Source organism: Cynocephalus volans, chromosome 3 (assembly GCF_027409185.1).
Source record: "Cynocephalus volans isolate mCynVol1 chromosome 3, mCynVol1.pri, whole genome shotgun sequence".
Classification (NCBI taxonomy): Eukaryota; Metazoa; Chordata; class Mammalia; order Dermoptera; family Cynocephalidae; genus Cynocephalus; species Cynocephalus volans.
In genome coordinates, this window is record NC_084462.1 from 103,627,781 (window position 1) to 103,644,895 (window position 17,115).

Sequence of the window (17,115 nt, forward strand, 5' to 3'; positions counted from 1 at the left end):
TGTAGATGTACCACATTTTCCGTATCCACTCATCTGATGATGGGCATTTGGGCTGGTTCCAACTCTTGGCTATTGTAAAGAGTGCTGCGATAAACATTGGGGAACAGGTATACCTTCGACTTGATGATTTCCATTCCTCTGGGTATATTCCCAACAGTGGGATAGCTGGGTCATATGGTAGATCTATCTGCAATTGTTTGAGGAACCTCCATACCATTTTCCATAGAGGCTGCACCATTTTGCAGTCCCACCAACAATGTATGAGAGTTCCTTTTTCTCCGCAACCTCGCCAGCATTTATCGTTCAGAGTCTTTTGGATTTTAGCCATCCTAACTGGGGTGAGATGATATCTCAATGTGGTTTTGATTTGCATTTCCCGGATGCTGAGTGATGTTGAGCATTTTTTCATATGTCTGTTGGCCATTTGTATATCTTCCTTAGAGAAATGCCTACTTAGCTCTTTTGCCCATTTTTTAATTGGGTTGCTTGTTTTCTTCTTGTAAAGTTGTTTGAGTTCCTTGTATATTCTGGATATGCGTGGTCTTTTATTGTTCCATATAAATGTCTGGATAGTTTTTCCATTTCTGAGAAAAATGTCTTTGGAATTTTGATGGGGATTGCATTGAATTTGTATATCACTTTGGGTAGTATGGACATTTTCACTATGTTGATTCTTCCAATCCAAGAGCATGGGATATCTTTCCATCTTCTTGTATCCTCTCTAATTTCTCTCAGCAGTGGTTTGTAGTTCTCATTATAGAGATTTTTCACCTCCTTGGTTAACTCAATTCCTAAGTATTTCATTTTTTTGGTGGCTATTGTAAATGGGCTGGCTTTCTTGGTTTCTCGTTCTGCATGTTCACTATTGGAGAAAAGAAATGCTACTGATTTTTGTGTTGATTTTGTATCCTGCTACTGTGCTGAAATCATTTATCAATTCCAACAGTTTTTTTGTAGAGGTTTTAGGCTGTTCGATATATAGGATCATGTCATCTGCAAACAGGGACAGTTTGACTTCATCTTTTCCAATCTGGATGCCCTTTATTTCCTTCTCTTCTCTGATTGCTCTGGCTAGTACTTCCAACACTATGTTGAATAGGAGTGGGGAGAGTGGGCATCCTTGTCTAGTTCCTGTTCTTAAAGGAAAAGCTTTCAGCTTTTGCCCATTCAGGATGATATTGGCAGTGGGTTTGGCATATATGGCTTTAATTATGTTGAGATACTTTCCCTCTATACCTAACTTATAGAGGGTCTTTGTCATGAATGAGTGCTGAATTTTATCAAATGCTTTTTCAGCATCTATAGAGATGATCATATGGTCCTTGTGTTTGACTTTATTAATATGGTGTATCACATTTATTGATTTGCGTATGTTGAACCAACCTTGCATCCCTGGGATGAATCCCACTTGATCGTGATGAATAATTTTACGTATGTGTTGCTGTATTCTGTTTGCTAGTATTTTAGTGAGGATTTTTGCATCTATATTCATCAAGGATATCGGCCTGTAGTTTTCTTTTTTGGTTATATCTTTACCTGGTTTTGGTATCAGGATGATGTTTGCTTCATAGAATGAGTTTGGAAGATTTGTGTCTGTTTCAATCTTTTGGAATAGTTTGTAAAGAATGGGTGTCAATTCCTCTTTGAATGTTTGGTAAAATTCTGCTGTGAATCCATCTGGTCCTGGGCTTTTCTTTGTTGGGAGCCTTCTGATAACAGCTTCAATCTCCTTTATTGTTATTGGTCTGTTCAAATTTTCTACGTCTTCATGGTTCAGTTTTGGGAGCTTGTGTGTGTCCAGAAATTTATCCATTTCCTCCAGATTTTCAAATTTGTTCGCGTATAGTTGTTTATAGTAGTCTCGAATGATTCCTTGTATTTCAGATGAATCAGTTGTAATATCGCCGCCTTTTTCATTTCTAATTTTGGTTATTTGAGTCTTCTCTCTTCTTTTTTTTGTTAGCCATGCTAATGGTTTGTCGATTTTATTTATCTTTTCAAAAAACCAACTTTTTGATTCGTTGATCTTTTGAATTGTTTTTTGTTTTTCAATTTCATTCAGTTCTGCTCTGATCTTAATGATTTCTTTCCGTCTGCTAACTTTAGGTTTGGATTGTTCTTGTTTTTCTCGTTCTTTAAGGTGAAGTGTTAGGTTGTTCACTTGCCATCTTTCTATTCTTCTGAAGTGAGCGTTTAATGCAATAAATTTTCCCCTCAATACTGCTTTTGCAGTATCCCACAGGTTTTGGTATGATGTATCATTGTTTTCATTAGTTTCAATAAATTTTTTGATTTCCTGCTTGATTTCTTCTTGGACCCATATGTCATTAAGTAGAATGCTGTTTAATTTCCATGTGTTTGTATAGTTTCCAGAGTTTCGTTTGTTATTAATTTCTAGTTTTAATCCATTGTGGTCTGAGAAGATACATGGGATAATTCCAATTTTTTTGAATTTATTGAGACCTGATTTGTGACCTAATATGTAAGAGATCAATATCTTAAAACATCTCAAAATCACTACCAGGCTGCCTTCCAGAATGTTACACTAAATTGTACACCCACTGGAAGTATACGAAGGTGCAAGTCTAATGGCACATACACACTCCACGCTAGCCTTGAGCATTAAAATATAAATTTCAAAGACACTGCTAATTTGAATGGTGAAACATGGCATTTCTCTGTTTTTTATGGTTTAAACAATTTTTTATTAAGTATTACACACAAAAAGTAACGTGCAAAAAATAAATGTACATCTCAATAAATTTCCACAAAGCAAATGCCCAGGGAACCACCATATAGGTCAAGAAAGAAATCATTGCCACACCCAAAAGTCTTTCTAATGCCCACACGCCCTTTCTTCTTCCTCACTATCCATTATTCTGACTTTCAATTTGATCATAAAAACCTTTAATTCTTTTATGAGAATTCTTGTGTATGATTCGTGATGCACATGTGTATGCATTTCTGCTGGATATACCTAGAAGTGGATTTGTGTGTGCATATTTGACTACAGGAGATAATGACCAGTAGCTTTCCAAAGTTGTATTCCAATTTTCATTGTCAATAATAATTGTTATACTACAATAGTCCCCCTTATCTGTGGTTTCACTTTCCATGGTTTGTTAACTGCAGTCAACCAGGGTTCAACAATATTACATACAATAATATATTTTGAGAAAAACAGAGAGAGAGAGACTACATTCACATACCTTTAATTACAGTATTTTCTATAATTGTTCTATTTTGTTATTTGTTATTGTAAATCTCTTGCTGTACCTAATTTCTAAGTTAAACTTTATCATAGGTATGTACGTATGTGGGAAAAAATACTATATATAGGCTTCAGTACTATCTGTGGTCTCAGGCATCCACTGGGGGTCTGGGAATGTATCCCCACCAGATAAGGGGAAACTACTGTTCTTTACAAAACTTAATATTTTGTATACTTTGCATATTTTAGTCTATTTACTATGTTTTTAAAAAGAGAGGAGATCTCCTGTACCTATAATTCTGTATTCTTTATAAACTTAAGAATTTTCCTATGTCATAAAAAACTATGAATAAAAGTTTTTAGTGGTTTGAATAATATTGGTGTAATTTAACAAAGCTCCATAAATCCATAAATTTTCCATTATAATAGTATAGTTATATACTATACCATATACATACACATGTATATGATGATAATTATACATATACATATATACCATGCTACTTATTTATTTTTGTCAACAATATTTGTATAGCATCTATTAGGTTTTTTGTCCTCAAAGAGCTCAATCTATAATGGGAGAGTGATATGAAAAATGAGTAGCTGCAATACAGCACAGTGAGTGCAATAACACAGCATGATCAAATAGAGTCAATGAACATAGGGAGGAGTGGTTATCTCTGTTTGAGCGAGTATAAAAAAACTTTATAGGAGAGAAGACACTTAACCAAATCTTGGAGGATGACTATGAATCTGCCAGGTGGGAGTAAACCATGCTAAGCAAAGGAAATAGTGCAGACAAATGTGTGGATAGATGGAGATCTGAAACAACAAGGCACTTTAACTTTAAGGAATGACTGGAGCATAGGGAACTTATGAAGGAATGACAAGGGACAACAGTAGAAAGAGGTAAAGAGGGCCAGATCACAGTGATGAGTTTTAAGGGACTTTGCCAGGCTCAGAAGCAAGGAGGTTTTTATGATCAAATTTTGTGTTTCAGAAAAATATTCTGGTGTGGAATAAATTAGAGGCGGTAAAACTGAAAGGGAGATTATTTTAATAATGTAGGCAAAAAATCCCATACTAAGTGATGGGGATAAAAAATAGGGAAAAGAATAAGATCTATTAAGGTTGAAAGGTAGAATTTACAGGACTTAGAAACCAACTAGATGTGGGAATTGATGGAAAAAGTCTAGAATGACATCTAGGTTTCTGTTTTGAGAGAGGAATGGATGGTGAGGCTATTAACCAAGATGGGGAAAATGTGAGAAGTAGCAGGTTATCAGAGAAAGATCTGTCTAGGAATCTCTTGCAAAAACATATTTTATACTCATAGGTGAGAGGAAAGGAAAAATAAACACTCAGAAGCTGTCATGAAGGAAATGAAGAAAGTAAGTTTCAGGCTTTTATTTAGAATGCCAAATAGAATTAGATAAGTATTTATCTCATAGAGAAGATGCTAAAGACAGGGGCTGGCTGGTTAGTTCAGGTGGTTAGAGCATGATACTGATAACATCAAGGTCCAGGGTTTGATCCCTTTACTGGCCAACTGCCAAAAACAACAAATGAACAAACAAAAAAAGACATTTAAAAGCTTTTCTTTTTTTACTTGCCCTCCTTTACTTTTGGTCCAGTTTTCCAACAGTTCTTAACATACAAGGAAGTCCTTATTCAGACAAATTCACTCCTTTTTAGAAGAGCTATATTCATTGTGTCTCATATATTTATAACAACATATTGGCCCTTATTATTCACTAATCTGTTTGGGAGCTATATACTTATATTTTCTAATTGTTAGTCATAATTGATACCTCACGGTGGGTTTTTGACTTTATAACTGTCTTGGAGCTATGTGGGATGATCACAAATCATGAAAGATAGACACAGGATTGTTACAAGAAATAACTACTTACTTGTCTCTGAGAACAACCCCTTCAACACATGCACCAAAAAGGACAACATTGCTTAAATCTACCATATTGAGAGTCAAGGAAATGGCTGTTTATCCTCCAACATGAGATAGAAAGTAGGCACTTAGGATATTTCTTCTATCAGTAAAACTAGTTATTAAATTCACTAATCCTATAAATTCTTTCTTGAACTTTGTGTATGAGGTGGGCAGGTTATTTGGCAAGAAGTGAAGTCGCGGAAAGCAGATATCCTTATTAGGATAAAAATACTCATCACCCTAGTTCTACTGTATGTTCCTATGACTAAGACTCAGATTAGATCCATGAAAAGGATACAGACAAAGGAGGTGGTCAGGATGGCAAGGATAGTGCCAATGGGAATGGACTTCTGAGCGTCTTTGAGATCCCCAGATCTGTTTGATCCAGCCATGATGCCTTTAGAGAGGGGGTAAAAAAAACAAGTTAACTTCTTGAGTTCCTGAAGACTTTGATATTCACACTGATACCAAAGACTACAGGCAAACTGAGGAACCCTGAGAACATAATTCTCTCTTCTGAGAAAAATCACCCCCTGGGTCTGATAGTTTCTAAAACAGACAACAGCCCTTCTGCTTACCTGTGACAGAGGGAAAGAAGATCCCTACTAGAAGAGTGAAGGAGGTGGTGATGTCAACAAGAACATATTCATGGTTTAAACTGCCCGAGACATCAGATGATTTGGCTGAGGGCTTTTCAATGATCTCTCCCTTGGGTAGATAATTACTCCAAAGATTCTCTGCAGTAGGAAAAAAGGGAATATAAGCAGCAGCAGTATGGAAAGAAGATAATTAGATAATTTCCTACTCAAACAACATAAAAAATTGGACTCCTCATTTATGTCCTTTAAATGGGTATGGTTGCTACTACATGAGCACATATACACACATATGTATTACATAATAAAACACACATAAATAAAAACAATGCTTTTTCTAATCAAGTTCAAATACAATTTGACAAAATGCCTTGGTACATACAATGCAGTTAACTTTAGTAATGCAAATTAACAAAGGTTTTTTTTTGTTTGTTTGTGGTGGCTGGCCAGGTACAGGCACTGAACGCTGGACCTAGTAAAAGTTAAACAGACTAAAGCTGAATGCCCCACAAAGTCCCTTATTACTTTTTTATTACTCATCAGTGCTGTTTTTTTTTTAAATTAATTAATTATTTTATTTTATTTTGTGGATATACAATGTGGTTGATTATTGTGGCCCTTTACCGAAACCCCCCTCCCTCCTCCCTATCCCACTTCCCATCCAACAATGTCCTTTCTGTATGCTTGTCCTATCAACTGCAAAGAATTGTAGTTGTTATGTCTTCTCCCCCTCCCCCGTATTTTTTTTTGACTCAGTACCATTTATTTATTTATTTTTTAAATTTTATTTTGTCGATATACAATGTGGTTGATTATTGTTGCCCCTTACCAAAAACTCCCTCCCTCCTCCCTCTCCTCCCGCCCCCCCAACAATGTCCTTTCTGTTTGCTTGTCGTATCAACTTCAAGTAATTGTGGTTGTTATATCTTCTCCCCCACCCCGGCTTTTTTTGTGTGTGTATGAATTTATGTATTAATTTTTAGCTCCCACCAATAAGTGAGAACATGTGGTATTTCTCTTTCTGTGCCTGACTTGTTTCACTTAATATAATTCTCCCTAGGTCCATCCATGTCGTTGCAAATAGCACTATTTCATTCTTTATTATAGCAGAATAGTATTCCATTGTACAGATATACCACATTTTCTGTATCCACTCATCCAAGGATGGACATTTGGGCTGGTTCCAACTCTTGGCTATTGTAAAGAGTGCTGCGATAAACATTGGGGAACAGGTATACCTTCGACTTGATGATTTCCATTCCTCTGGGTATATTCCCAGCAGTGGGATAGCTGGGTCATATGGTAGATCTATCTGCAATTGTTTGAGGAACCTCCATACCATTTTCCATAGAGGCTGCACCATTTTGCAGTCCCACCAACAATGTATGAGAGTTCCTTTTTCTCTGCAACCTCGCCAGCATTTATCGTTCATAGTCTTTTGGATTTTAGCCATCCTAACTGGGGTGAGATGGCATCTCAGTGTGGTTTTGATTTGCATTTCCCGGATGCTGAGTGATGTTGAGCATTTTTTCATATGTCTATTGGCCATTTGTATATCTTCCTTAGAGAAATGCCTTCTTAGCTCTTTTGCCCATTTTTTAATTGGGTTGCTTGTTTTTTTCTTGTAAAGTTGTTTGAGTTCCTTATATATTCTGGATATTAATCCTTTGTCAGATGTATATTTTGCAAATATTTTCTCCCACTCTGTTGGTTCTCTTTTAACTCTGTTAATTGTTTCTTTTGCTGTGCAGAAGCTCTTTAGTTTGATATAATCCCATTTGTTTATTTCTCCTTTGCTTGCCCGTGCTTTTGGGGTCGTATTCATGAAGTCTGTGTCCAGTCCTATTTCCTGAAGTGTCTCTCCTATGTTTTCTTTAAGAAGTTTTATTGTTTCAGGGTGTATATTTAAATCCTTAATGCATTTTGAGTTGATTTTAGTATATGGTGGGAGGTATGGGTCTAGTTTCATTCTCCTGCATATGGATATCCAGTTATCCCAGCACCATTTGCTAAAGAGGCAGTCCCTTCCCCAGTGAATAGGCTTGGTGCCTTTGTCAAAGATCAGATGGCAGTAAGTGTGTGGGTTGATTTCTGGATTCTCTATTCTATCCCATTGATCAGTGTGTCTGTTTTTATGCCAGTACCATACTGTTTTGGTTATTATAGCTTTGTAGTATAGTTTAAAGTCAGGAAGTGTTATGCCTCCAGCTTTATTTTTTTTGCTCTGTGTTGCTTTGGCTATGCATGGTCTTTTGTTATGCCATATAAATGTCTGGATAGTTCTTTCCATTTCTGAGAAAAATGTCTTTGGAATTTTGATGGGGATTGCACTGAATTTGTATATCACTTTGGGTAGTATGGACATTTTCATTATGTTGATTCTTCCAATCCAAGAGAATGGGATATCTTTCCATCTTCTTGTATCCTCTCTAATTTCTCTCAGCAGTGGTTTGTAGTTCTCATTATAGAGATTTTTCACCTCCTTGGTTAACTCAATTCCTAAGTATTTTAATTTTTTGGTGGCTATTGTAAATGGGCAGGCTTTCTTGATTTCTCGTTCTGCATGTTCACTATTGGAGAAAAGAAATGCTACTGATTTTTGTGTGTTGATTTTGTATCCTGCTACTGTGCTGAAATCATTTATCACCTCCAAGAGTTTTTTTGTAGAGGCTTTAGGCTGTTCGATATATAGGATCATGTCCTCTGCAAACAGGGACAGTTTGACTTCATCTTTTCCAATCTGGATGCCCTTTATTTCCTTCTCTTCTCTGATTGCTCTGGCTAGTACTTCCAACACTATGTTGAATAGGAGTGGGGAGAGTGGGCATCCTCGTCTAGTTCCTGTTCTTAAAGGAAAAGCTTTCAGCTTTTCCCCATTCAGGATGATATTGGCAGTGGGTTTATCATATATGGCTTTAATTATGTTGAGATACTTTCCCTCTATACCTAACTTATAGAGGGTCTTTGTCATGAATGAGTGTTGAATTTTATCAAATGCTTTTTCAGCATCTATAGAGATGATCATATGGTCCTTGTGTTTGACTTTATTAATATGGTGTATCACGTTTATTGATTTGCGTATGTTGAACCAACCTTGCATCCCTGGGATGAATCCCACTTGATAGTGATGAATAATTTTACGTATGTGTTGCTGTATTCTGTTTGCTAGTATTTTAGTGAGGATTTTTGCATCTATATTCATCAAGGATATCGGCCTGTAGTTTTCTTTTTTGGTTATATCTTTACCTGGTTTTGGTATCAGGATGATGTTTGCTTCATAGAATGAGTTTGGAAGATTTGTGTCCGTTTCAATCTTTTGGAATAGTTTATAAAGAATCGGTGTCAATTCCTCTTTGAATGTTTGGTAAAATTCTGCTGTGAATCCATCTGGTCCTGCGCTTTTCTTTGTTGGGAGCCTTCTGATAACAGCTTCAATCTCCTTTATTGTTATTGGTCTGTGCAGATTTTCTACATCTTCTTGGCTCAGTTTTGGGAGATTGTGTGTGTCCAGAAATTTATCCATTTCCTCCAGATTTTCAAATTTATTGGCGTATAGTTGTTTATAGTAGTCTCGAATGATTCCTTGTATTTCAGATGAATCAGTTGTAATATCACCTTTTTCATTTCTAATTTTTGTTATTTGAATCTTCTCTCTTCTTTTTTTTGTTAGCCATGCTAATGGTTTGTTAATTTTATTTATCTTTTCAAAAAACCAACTTTTTGATTCATTGATCTCTTATATTGTTTTTTGGTTTTCAATTTCATTCAGTTCTGCTCTGATCTTAATGATTTCTTTCCGTCTGCTAACTTTAGGTTTGGATTGTTCTTGTTTTTCTAGATCTTTAAGGTGAAGTCTTAGGTTGTTCACTTGCCATGTTTCCATTCTTCTGAGGTGAGCATTTAATGCAATAAATTTCCCCCTTAATACTGCTTTTGCAGTATCCCACAGGTTTTGGTATGATGTATCATTGTTTTCATTAGTTTCAATAAATTTTTTGATTTCCTGCTTGATTTCTTCTTGGACCCATATGTCATTAAGTAGAATGCTGTTTAATTTCCATGTGTTTGTATCGTTTCCAGAATTTCATTTGTTATTGATTTCTAGTTTTAATCCCTTATGGTCTGAGAAAATACATGGGATAATTCCAATTTTTTTGAATTTGTTAAGACATGATTTGTGACCTAATATGTGATCTATCCTGGAGAATGATCCATGTGCTGATGAGAAGAATGAATATTCTGAGGTTGTTGGATGGAATGTTCTGTAGATATCTGCCAAGTCCAATTGGTCTATTGTTTAGATCTTGTGTTTCTCTGCTGATTCTTTGCCTAGATGATCTAATATTGACAGTGGGGTGTTCAGATCCCCTCCTATTATGGTATTAGTGTCTATTTCCTTCTTTAGGTCTAATAGAGTTTGTTTTCTAAATCTGGCTGCTCCAACATTGGGTGCGTACATATTTATGATTGTTATGTCTTTTTGATGGATCTGTCCTTTTGTCATTATGTAGTGTCCCTCATTGTCTCTTTTTATGGTTTTTAGTTGAAAGTCTACTTTGTCAGATATAAGAATAGCTACTCCAGCTCATTTTTCTTTTCTGTTTGCATGGTAAATATTTTTCCATCCTTTCACTCTTAGTCTATGTGAATCTTTATGGGTGAGGTGGGTCTCTTGAAGGCAGTATATAGTTGGGTCCACCTTTTTAATCCAGTCAGCCAGTCTGTGTCTTTTGATTGGGGAATTTAAGCCTTTTACACTAAGAGTTGTTATTGAAAAGTGTTGATTTATTTCTAGCATTTTATTGATTGTTGTTTGGTTGTCTTAGGTGTCTTTTGTTCCTTGCTTTCTGATTTACTGTTTGGTTTCTGTGTTTGTTGGTTCTTTAGGTTGTAGATAGCCTTTTTGTTTGTTTTCTCTTCATGAACGCCATTTTTATTATACTAGTGGGTTTAGATTTTTCTTGGGTTTTTATGGCAGTGGTAGTTATTTTTCAGGAACCAAACCCAGTACTCCCTTGAGGATTTCTTGTAAGGTTGGTCATGTGGTAGTGAACTCCTGCAGTTTTTGTTTGTCTGAGAAATATACTATTTTGCCCTTCATTTCGGAAGGACAGCCTTGCAGGGTAGTGTATTCTTGGCTGGCAATCTTTGTCTTTTAGTATTTTGAATATATCATCCCATTCCTTTCTGGCTTATAGGGTTTGTGATGAAAAGTCTGATGTTAGCCTGATTGGGGCTCCCTTATAGGTGATTTGACGCTTCTCTCTTGCAGCTTTTAAGATTCTCTCTTTGTCTCTGAGTTTTGCCAGTTTGACTATAACATGTCTTGGAGAAGACCTTTTTGGGTTGAATACGCTTGGAGATTGTTGAGCTTCCTGGATCTGAAGATCTGTGATTTCTCCTCTACCTGGGAAGTTTTCTGCCACTATTTTGTTGAATATGTTTTCAATGCAATCTCTTTTTTCCTCCCCTTCTGGAATACCTATTGCTCAGATATTTGAGCGCTCAAGGTTGTCTGATATCTCTCTCAGATTTTCTTCAATGCCTTTGATTCTTTTTTTTTTTTTGGTCCTCTTGTGTTATTTCAAACAGCCCATCTTCAAGTTCAGAAGTTCTCTCTTCAACTTCCACAAGCCTGTTGGTTAAACTCTCCATTTTCCTTTTTATTTTGCTGAATAACTTCTTCAGTTCGGCAAGTTCTGCTACATTTTTTTTTTCAGGGCATTGATTTCCTTGTACATTTCCTCTTTCAGGTCCTGTATACTTTTCCTCATTTCATCATGATGTCTAGCTGAGTTTTCTTGTATCTCATTCAGTTTCCTTAGAATTATGACTCGAAATTCCTTGTCAGTCATTTCAAGGGCTTCTTGTTCTATAGGATCTACAGCTTGAGATTTATTATCCTTGGGTGGTGTACTTTCTTGATTTTTTGTATTTCTGGTATCTTTTCTTTGATGTTTATTCATTGTGGCAGGGGATTTCACAGTCCACAGGTTTGACACTGTTGATTAAGATGTTGCTGTGGTTGCCAATTTGGTATGGCTACCTCAGTGACTGCTCAGTTAGCTACTAGTGCCTTGCGTGTGTGGTTGCCTCGGGTCTTGGGCCTCTCTGAGGAGCCACCTCTCTGGTCAGCTTGGACCCTGCTGGGCTGCTGGGTGACAGGGTGGTACTGCCCCGCTGCTGCCGCTGCCACCGCTCACACCGCTACTGCCGGCACCACTGCCGCCAGTTCCGCTGCCGCCGCTTCCCTCATTCCCACCGCTGCTGCCGCTACCGCTGGTGCCACTTCCCCCGCTGCTGCCATTGGCACCACTACTGCAGGTGTGGCTTACGCCGCTGCCGCCGGCTCCTCTGCTGCTGCCGCTTCCGCGGGCGTGCGCAGAGTCGTGCAGTCACTGACTGCAAGCGGCGGCGGCGGCTCCAACCTTTCCAGGGGCCCGCTCTGGGGTTGGGCTGGGGCAAGTCGCTACCTTTTCTTCTTTCCAAGTAGGCACTGTGATTTCTTCCAGTCCCTGGGGCCCCCGAGTCTTGAGTTTCCATCGCTGCCGCTGCCTTCAGACTGCCATCTTGCCACCGATTCTCCCAATCTCCTACAGACACACAGTCCTATTGTCTCCTCCTCTGCTCTTCCCCGGCCCTCTGGTTTCCAGATCCAGAATGACTGTCATTCCATGAGAACTGGGCAGTGATGGCAACACGCTGCCAATGGGGAAGTGACTGGGTCTTCTCTCTTCCACCCACACTTAGCTTGCTCCCATCATGGACTTGGTAAGAAACATCCCAGTTTCTGAAGTTAGGAAGTCCAAAGTCCATCTGGTGGTGGCAACAGTGACCCAGTGGTCTCACATTGCAAGATGGTGATGATTGGCAGTTTGGATCAGATGTTCACTCTCAGTCCAACCAACCATGTCTGCAGGTGGGTTACCTAGTATAAAAATGGCTGCCAGGGAGCCACGCTGCAATGAGTCAGGTTTACAAGTCAGGCAGAGAGGTAGTGAGCATGGAAGCCACCCCAAAGGTTGTTTTCCATGGGGTGCTTTTTCTCCCTGACTGGGAAATGGGACATATGAGAATGTTGAGCTGCTGAGAGGCTGAGAAATGAGCTTCTCTGGCTGGGAAGTCCAAATTCTATCTGGGGGTGGTGACAGTGACCCAGGGGTCTCACATTGCAAGATGGTGGAAGCAGAGAGAGCAGAGAGAGAGATCAGTGCTGTTTTTAACACTTCAGTGTGAACTTGCTTATGTGCAAAGAAATTTGTGGACCAAACATTTAAGACAGAAATCATTTAAGAGTTTCAGGAATTTAGCTGAGTTAGGAAAACACACAGGTGTATGTGGTGACATTAAAATAGTTCTATTCCAGCTGTTAATGCAGGAAGAAAGTTAGCAATTTTACAAGTATACACAGAATATTTTACCTTAACCTAGGTTAAAAATGATTTGTTCAGCTCTGCTCTCAAAACGAGGTACATTTTAGCAGACAACACTGCAAGAGATTCCTGAATAAGGGTGATTTTACTTATAGAAAAGCAGAAATATGTTGAATTAACAACTGTGTGTTGAGCTTAAGGAGTAAATAGCACCAGGGTAGTGAGTCCTCATGAACAAGAGAAGAATCTATGATGGCAGAGCCTATTTTCCTCAGAGAACAATAAAAAAAAACTTGTCCAATAATCCTCTAACTTACCTGTAATGATACCACTAGCCAATCCAGGAATGCCCTGGATCGAAGTGACATTATTGTGAACAAAGTACTCATCACAGGTGGCATTGAAAAATTGACTTGAGTTACAGAAGAAGCCCCACAACTTTGATGGGACTGTCAAGTTATTAATTTCCTTGGTCTTGGAGCAAATGTCAATGTGTCTTGATGAAAGGGTACGGTTACCCAGCATGCAGACCCTAAGTGAAAACAAACAGAAAGATCAAGCAAGAAAAAAAGGAATAGGTTAGTAAAGGAGAAAAAACCCTTATCTCTAAGAGCTTCTTCTGTCATGGGTGGTAAAGGAACTAATACTTATCGACCAGCACTATGAATGGTGACTTAACATTTTCGGCCAGTTTAATCCTTATAGCAATCTCACAATGTATTAGTTTTTCAATTTTCTGGATGGAGGAACCAAAGTTTAGGGAGATACAGTGTTCTGCTCAAGGTCATACAGGTGGTAGGTAGCAGTGAAAGAATTCAAATAGAAGAACTGTTCAAAGATACTATGCTGACTCATCTTCCAAAATTTTTATGCTATTAGCCGATTGTTAAGTCTAAAAGAATCCTGGGGTCCTTTTGTTGTTCTTATTTTTAAAAAATGCCATTTTTTTGCCTTAGGAAAGCCTTCTATTCACAACAACCCCCTTGAAAATGTTATGCTAAAAGTTAAACCTTCTGGCTACTGTGTAGTGGAAGACATCTTGGTTAGAATTAAAAAGCACATCCCTCTATAGCCTAAAAGAAAACTGTTTTTGAACTTAAGCCTAGACCCAGTGGGAGTGAGGGTATTTAAGTATAATACAACTATTTACTGAATTTATTTTTTTCTTTAACCCAGAGACATAAATATGAACAAAGGAATAATATACCCACAGTTAAAATACCTTTTGGGTGAAACAAAGCAACTTGTAAAATCTGAAAAATGATTGCACACATAATGCAATCAGATTGTACCTATTACTCAGCTTTGACAACTCAATATTTACCAGTCTTGTTCCATGTACTACTCTGGGTTTTTGTATTGTTTTGCTGGAATAATTTAAAGGAAATACCATGCATCATGACCTTTTACTGACCAAAAAAGAATAGGAGAAGCCCCAAAGGAGAACTTGAGGAAACATGGAATTTCCCAAGTTGAGATAGAGCCACAATGTTGCCTTTAGAACTTTTATGGCTCTAAAAAGGATCTTTAATTATTTTATAGCCCCTACAAAAGCAGACTGAAAATTTATGATGGCATTTATTACTGACATCATACAGCATGGCACAGAAGAAATACTGGACTGGGAGTCAGGAAATCACAGGGTTCATGTTCTTGGCCTGCCATTAAATAACTTTGGGGCAAGCCATTAAATCTCAATGAACCTGTCTTTTTGTCTTGAAAAATCTATTTTTCTGTAATCTGGTTAAATCAACATAGGACTGATGAGTTTGATCCCCAGATAATCCACATGATTTTTCAAAGCCAATCTCTGTAACAAGATTACAAGCAACATTCAGTGCCAGCTAGTCCCTATGCCAATAGTCAAAGGGAAAACAAATGAGCATGTAAGTCAAAGATCTGTACAAATCCATTACTGCTTCAAAAAATATACTTTGAGGTACCTGCACTACTTATAACATGTAATATTATCTATATATAGATAATGCAAAATATATGACATTTCTTTCTTTTTATTTTATTCTATTATTATTGTTTTTTGGCAGCTGGCCAGTACAGGGAACCAAACGTTTGACCTTGGTGTCATAAGGCTGTGCTATAACTAACTGACTTAACTAGCCAGCCCTATTTCTTTTTATGACTAGAAAGTCCTTTATGGTACTAAAACAGAATAAAAAATTTAATTAAAAAATTAAGGTAAGAGTTTAGGTTTTTTTGACTCTCTTGATTTTGCATTAATAAAATTAATCCAACACTTAAATATCTTATAATCATTGCTGGCAATAATTAACCACAGTTTGTAAAGCCTTTCATGAATAGTTCAAATATGTACAATCATTATCAGGGAGAAAAACCCTTCTATGCTTGGGACATAAGGAAGAGGATCCACAAGCGTTTGCTGGGAGGCTTCCTGCCTAGATGCTAACTGGGCATATCAAAAGGTAAACTGCAGAGAGACACTGTGAAATTCTGACTTGAAATGATCACATCACCAGATGTTGTCAATGACTACCCAATAATGATGGCCAGGCAGAGACAGATACGTACGGGAAATGTGGAGGAGCAAAAGAAGACTTGATGGCCCCAGCATAGATGGCCAAGACGGACACAATGACACAGGCCAGGAAAAGTGAGGCAAACTTGTTCACATAGCGTACGCCGATGAATACCACCAGTACCATGAGGGCCAAGAAGGCTGTGCCATACACACGCATGTTATTTAGCATGGCTGCTGATTCCTTAAGTGCATCATCACTGCGAAAGATGGCAGCCCGGGGGACAATATATACCTGTTATGTAAGAAAAAGTAGAGAATTAGGTCATTTCAAAATAATCAAGTAAAAAACTGTAGTAGTTTTGCATTTACTTTCACAAAGAAAAACAAAGTTGAGACAGAAAATGGCTGGAGAATTAGCCTAATTCCTATTTGGATCTGGAATGCCTATAGAAATCGGATGTCATAGTTTTTCTTTTTTTCTGTATACATGCTGTTCTGAATAACTACATTTCCAAATGGTGGAAAAATAAATTAATAATTTTATTCAAGGGATCATATAAAATAATTATGATTATTTTGAGCCCTGCTTTTGCTATCATTAATTCAAATAATAAAAAATATATCCCAGTGAATAAATAGATAAATGAAAAACATTTTATTTCATGGAGATAAAGATATGAAAAAAGATAAACTTTATTTTACTTTTTCTCCCACTGGTGAAAGTCTTGCCTATAAGATTAACTTCTTGGTTGAAGTGGTAGAGTGGTGGTGTTCAGGCAGAGGAATAAGGTGTAGGTAGGCAAAGGACACCTCAACCTTTCTGTCTCATATTCATAATAAAAGGCCAGAAATAGGTTAGCAGTCAATCACCTAGTTGATTCCTATAGCTGACTGATCTCTCAGAAGCTTTGATACTGAAAAACAAAATAAACCCAAACCTATATCTCTTCTATACTGTGGACCACACTAAGTCATTACTCACCAGAAAAATTTCAATGGCACCAAGGATATACATGGCTGCTGCAAAAGTAGTACCAAGATAAAAGCAGAGGCCAACGGCCCCACCAAACTCTGGGCCCAGTGCCCGAGAAATCATAAAGTATGAGCCCCCAGCTAAAAGACAAAATAAAAGATGAACAGGATAAAGAGAGCGCTTTAGTAAAAGGAATGTAAACAAATCATAAATAGGAAGAATAAAAATACACACGAATGATAAATGTTTCAGGCTTTTGAAAATCCTGAATATGATAAAAAGATCTGCTAGTGGGAAGTAAAAAATGAAACTTTTATAGTAGGAGATACTGCACATCTAATGCTCCACATGAAGCAGTACTGTTTGCCAGTATTACTTATGAAAAAATCAGAGAATGTTTACTACAGGTATGAGATAGCCCCCCAAAATATATTCTAACTAAAAAAAAGCTAATAATGAGTATGAAATTAAAGTATTTTAGTTTACAAAAGCCTAAGAAAGAGATTTTAAAGAAGGT

The 17,115-nt window shown here is 37.4% G+C and overlaps 1 protein-coding gene across 1 annotated transcript in view; it reads right to left on the reverse strand.

The window, feature by feature from the left end:
• Window positions 1–17,115, reverse strand: part of SLC12A6 (solute carrier family 12 member 6) — an 87,285-nt gene that overhangs the window by 15,724 nt on the left and 54,446 nt on the right. The window contains exons 7-12 of the mRNA XM_063091879.1: window positions 16,608–16,738; window positions 15,676–15,917; window positions 13,446–13,660; window positions 5,738–5,896; window positions 5,458–5,556; window positions 5,125–5,182 (exon numbers count right to left, since the gene is read on the reverse strand). Of these exons, the coding sequence (XP_062947949.1) occupies window positions 5,125–5,182; window positions 5,458–5,556; window positions 5,738–5,896; window positions 13,446–13,660; window positions 15,676–15,917; window positions 16,608–16,738 (904 nt within the window). The remainder of the gene's footprint in view (window positions 1–5,124; window positions 5,183–5,457; window positions 5,557–5,737; window positions 5,897–13,445; window positions 13,661–15,675; window positions 15,918–16,607; window positions 16,739–17,115) is intronic.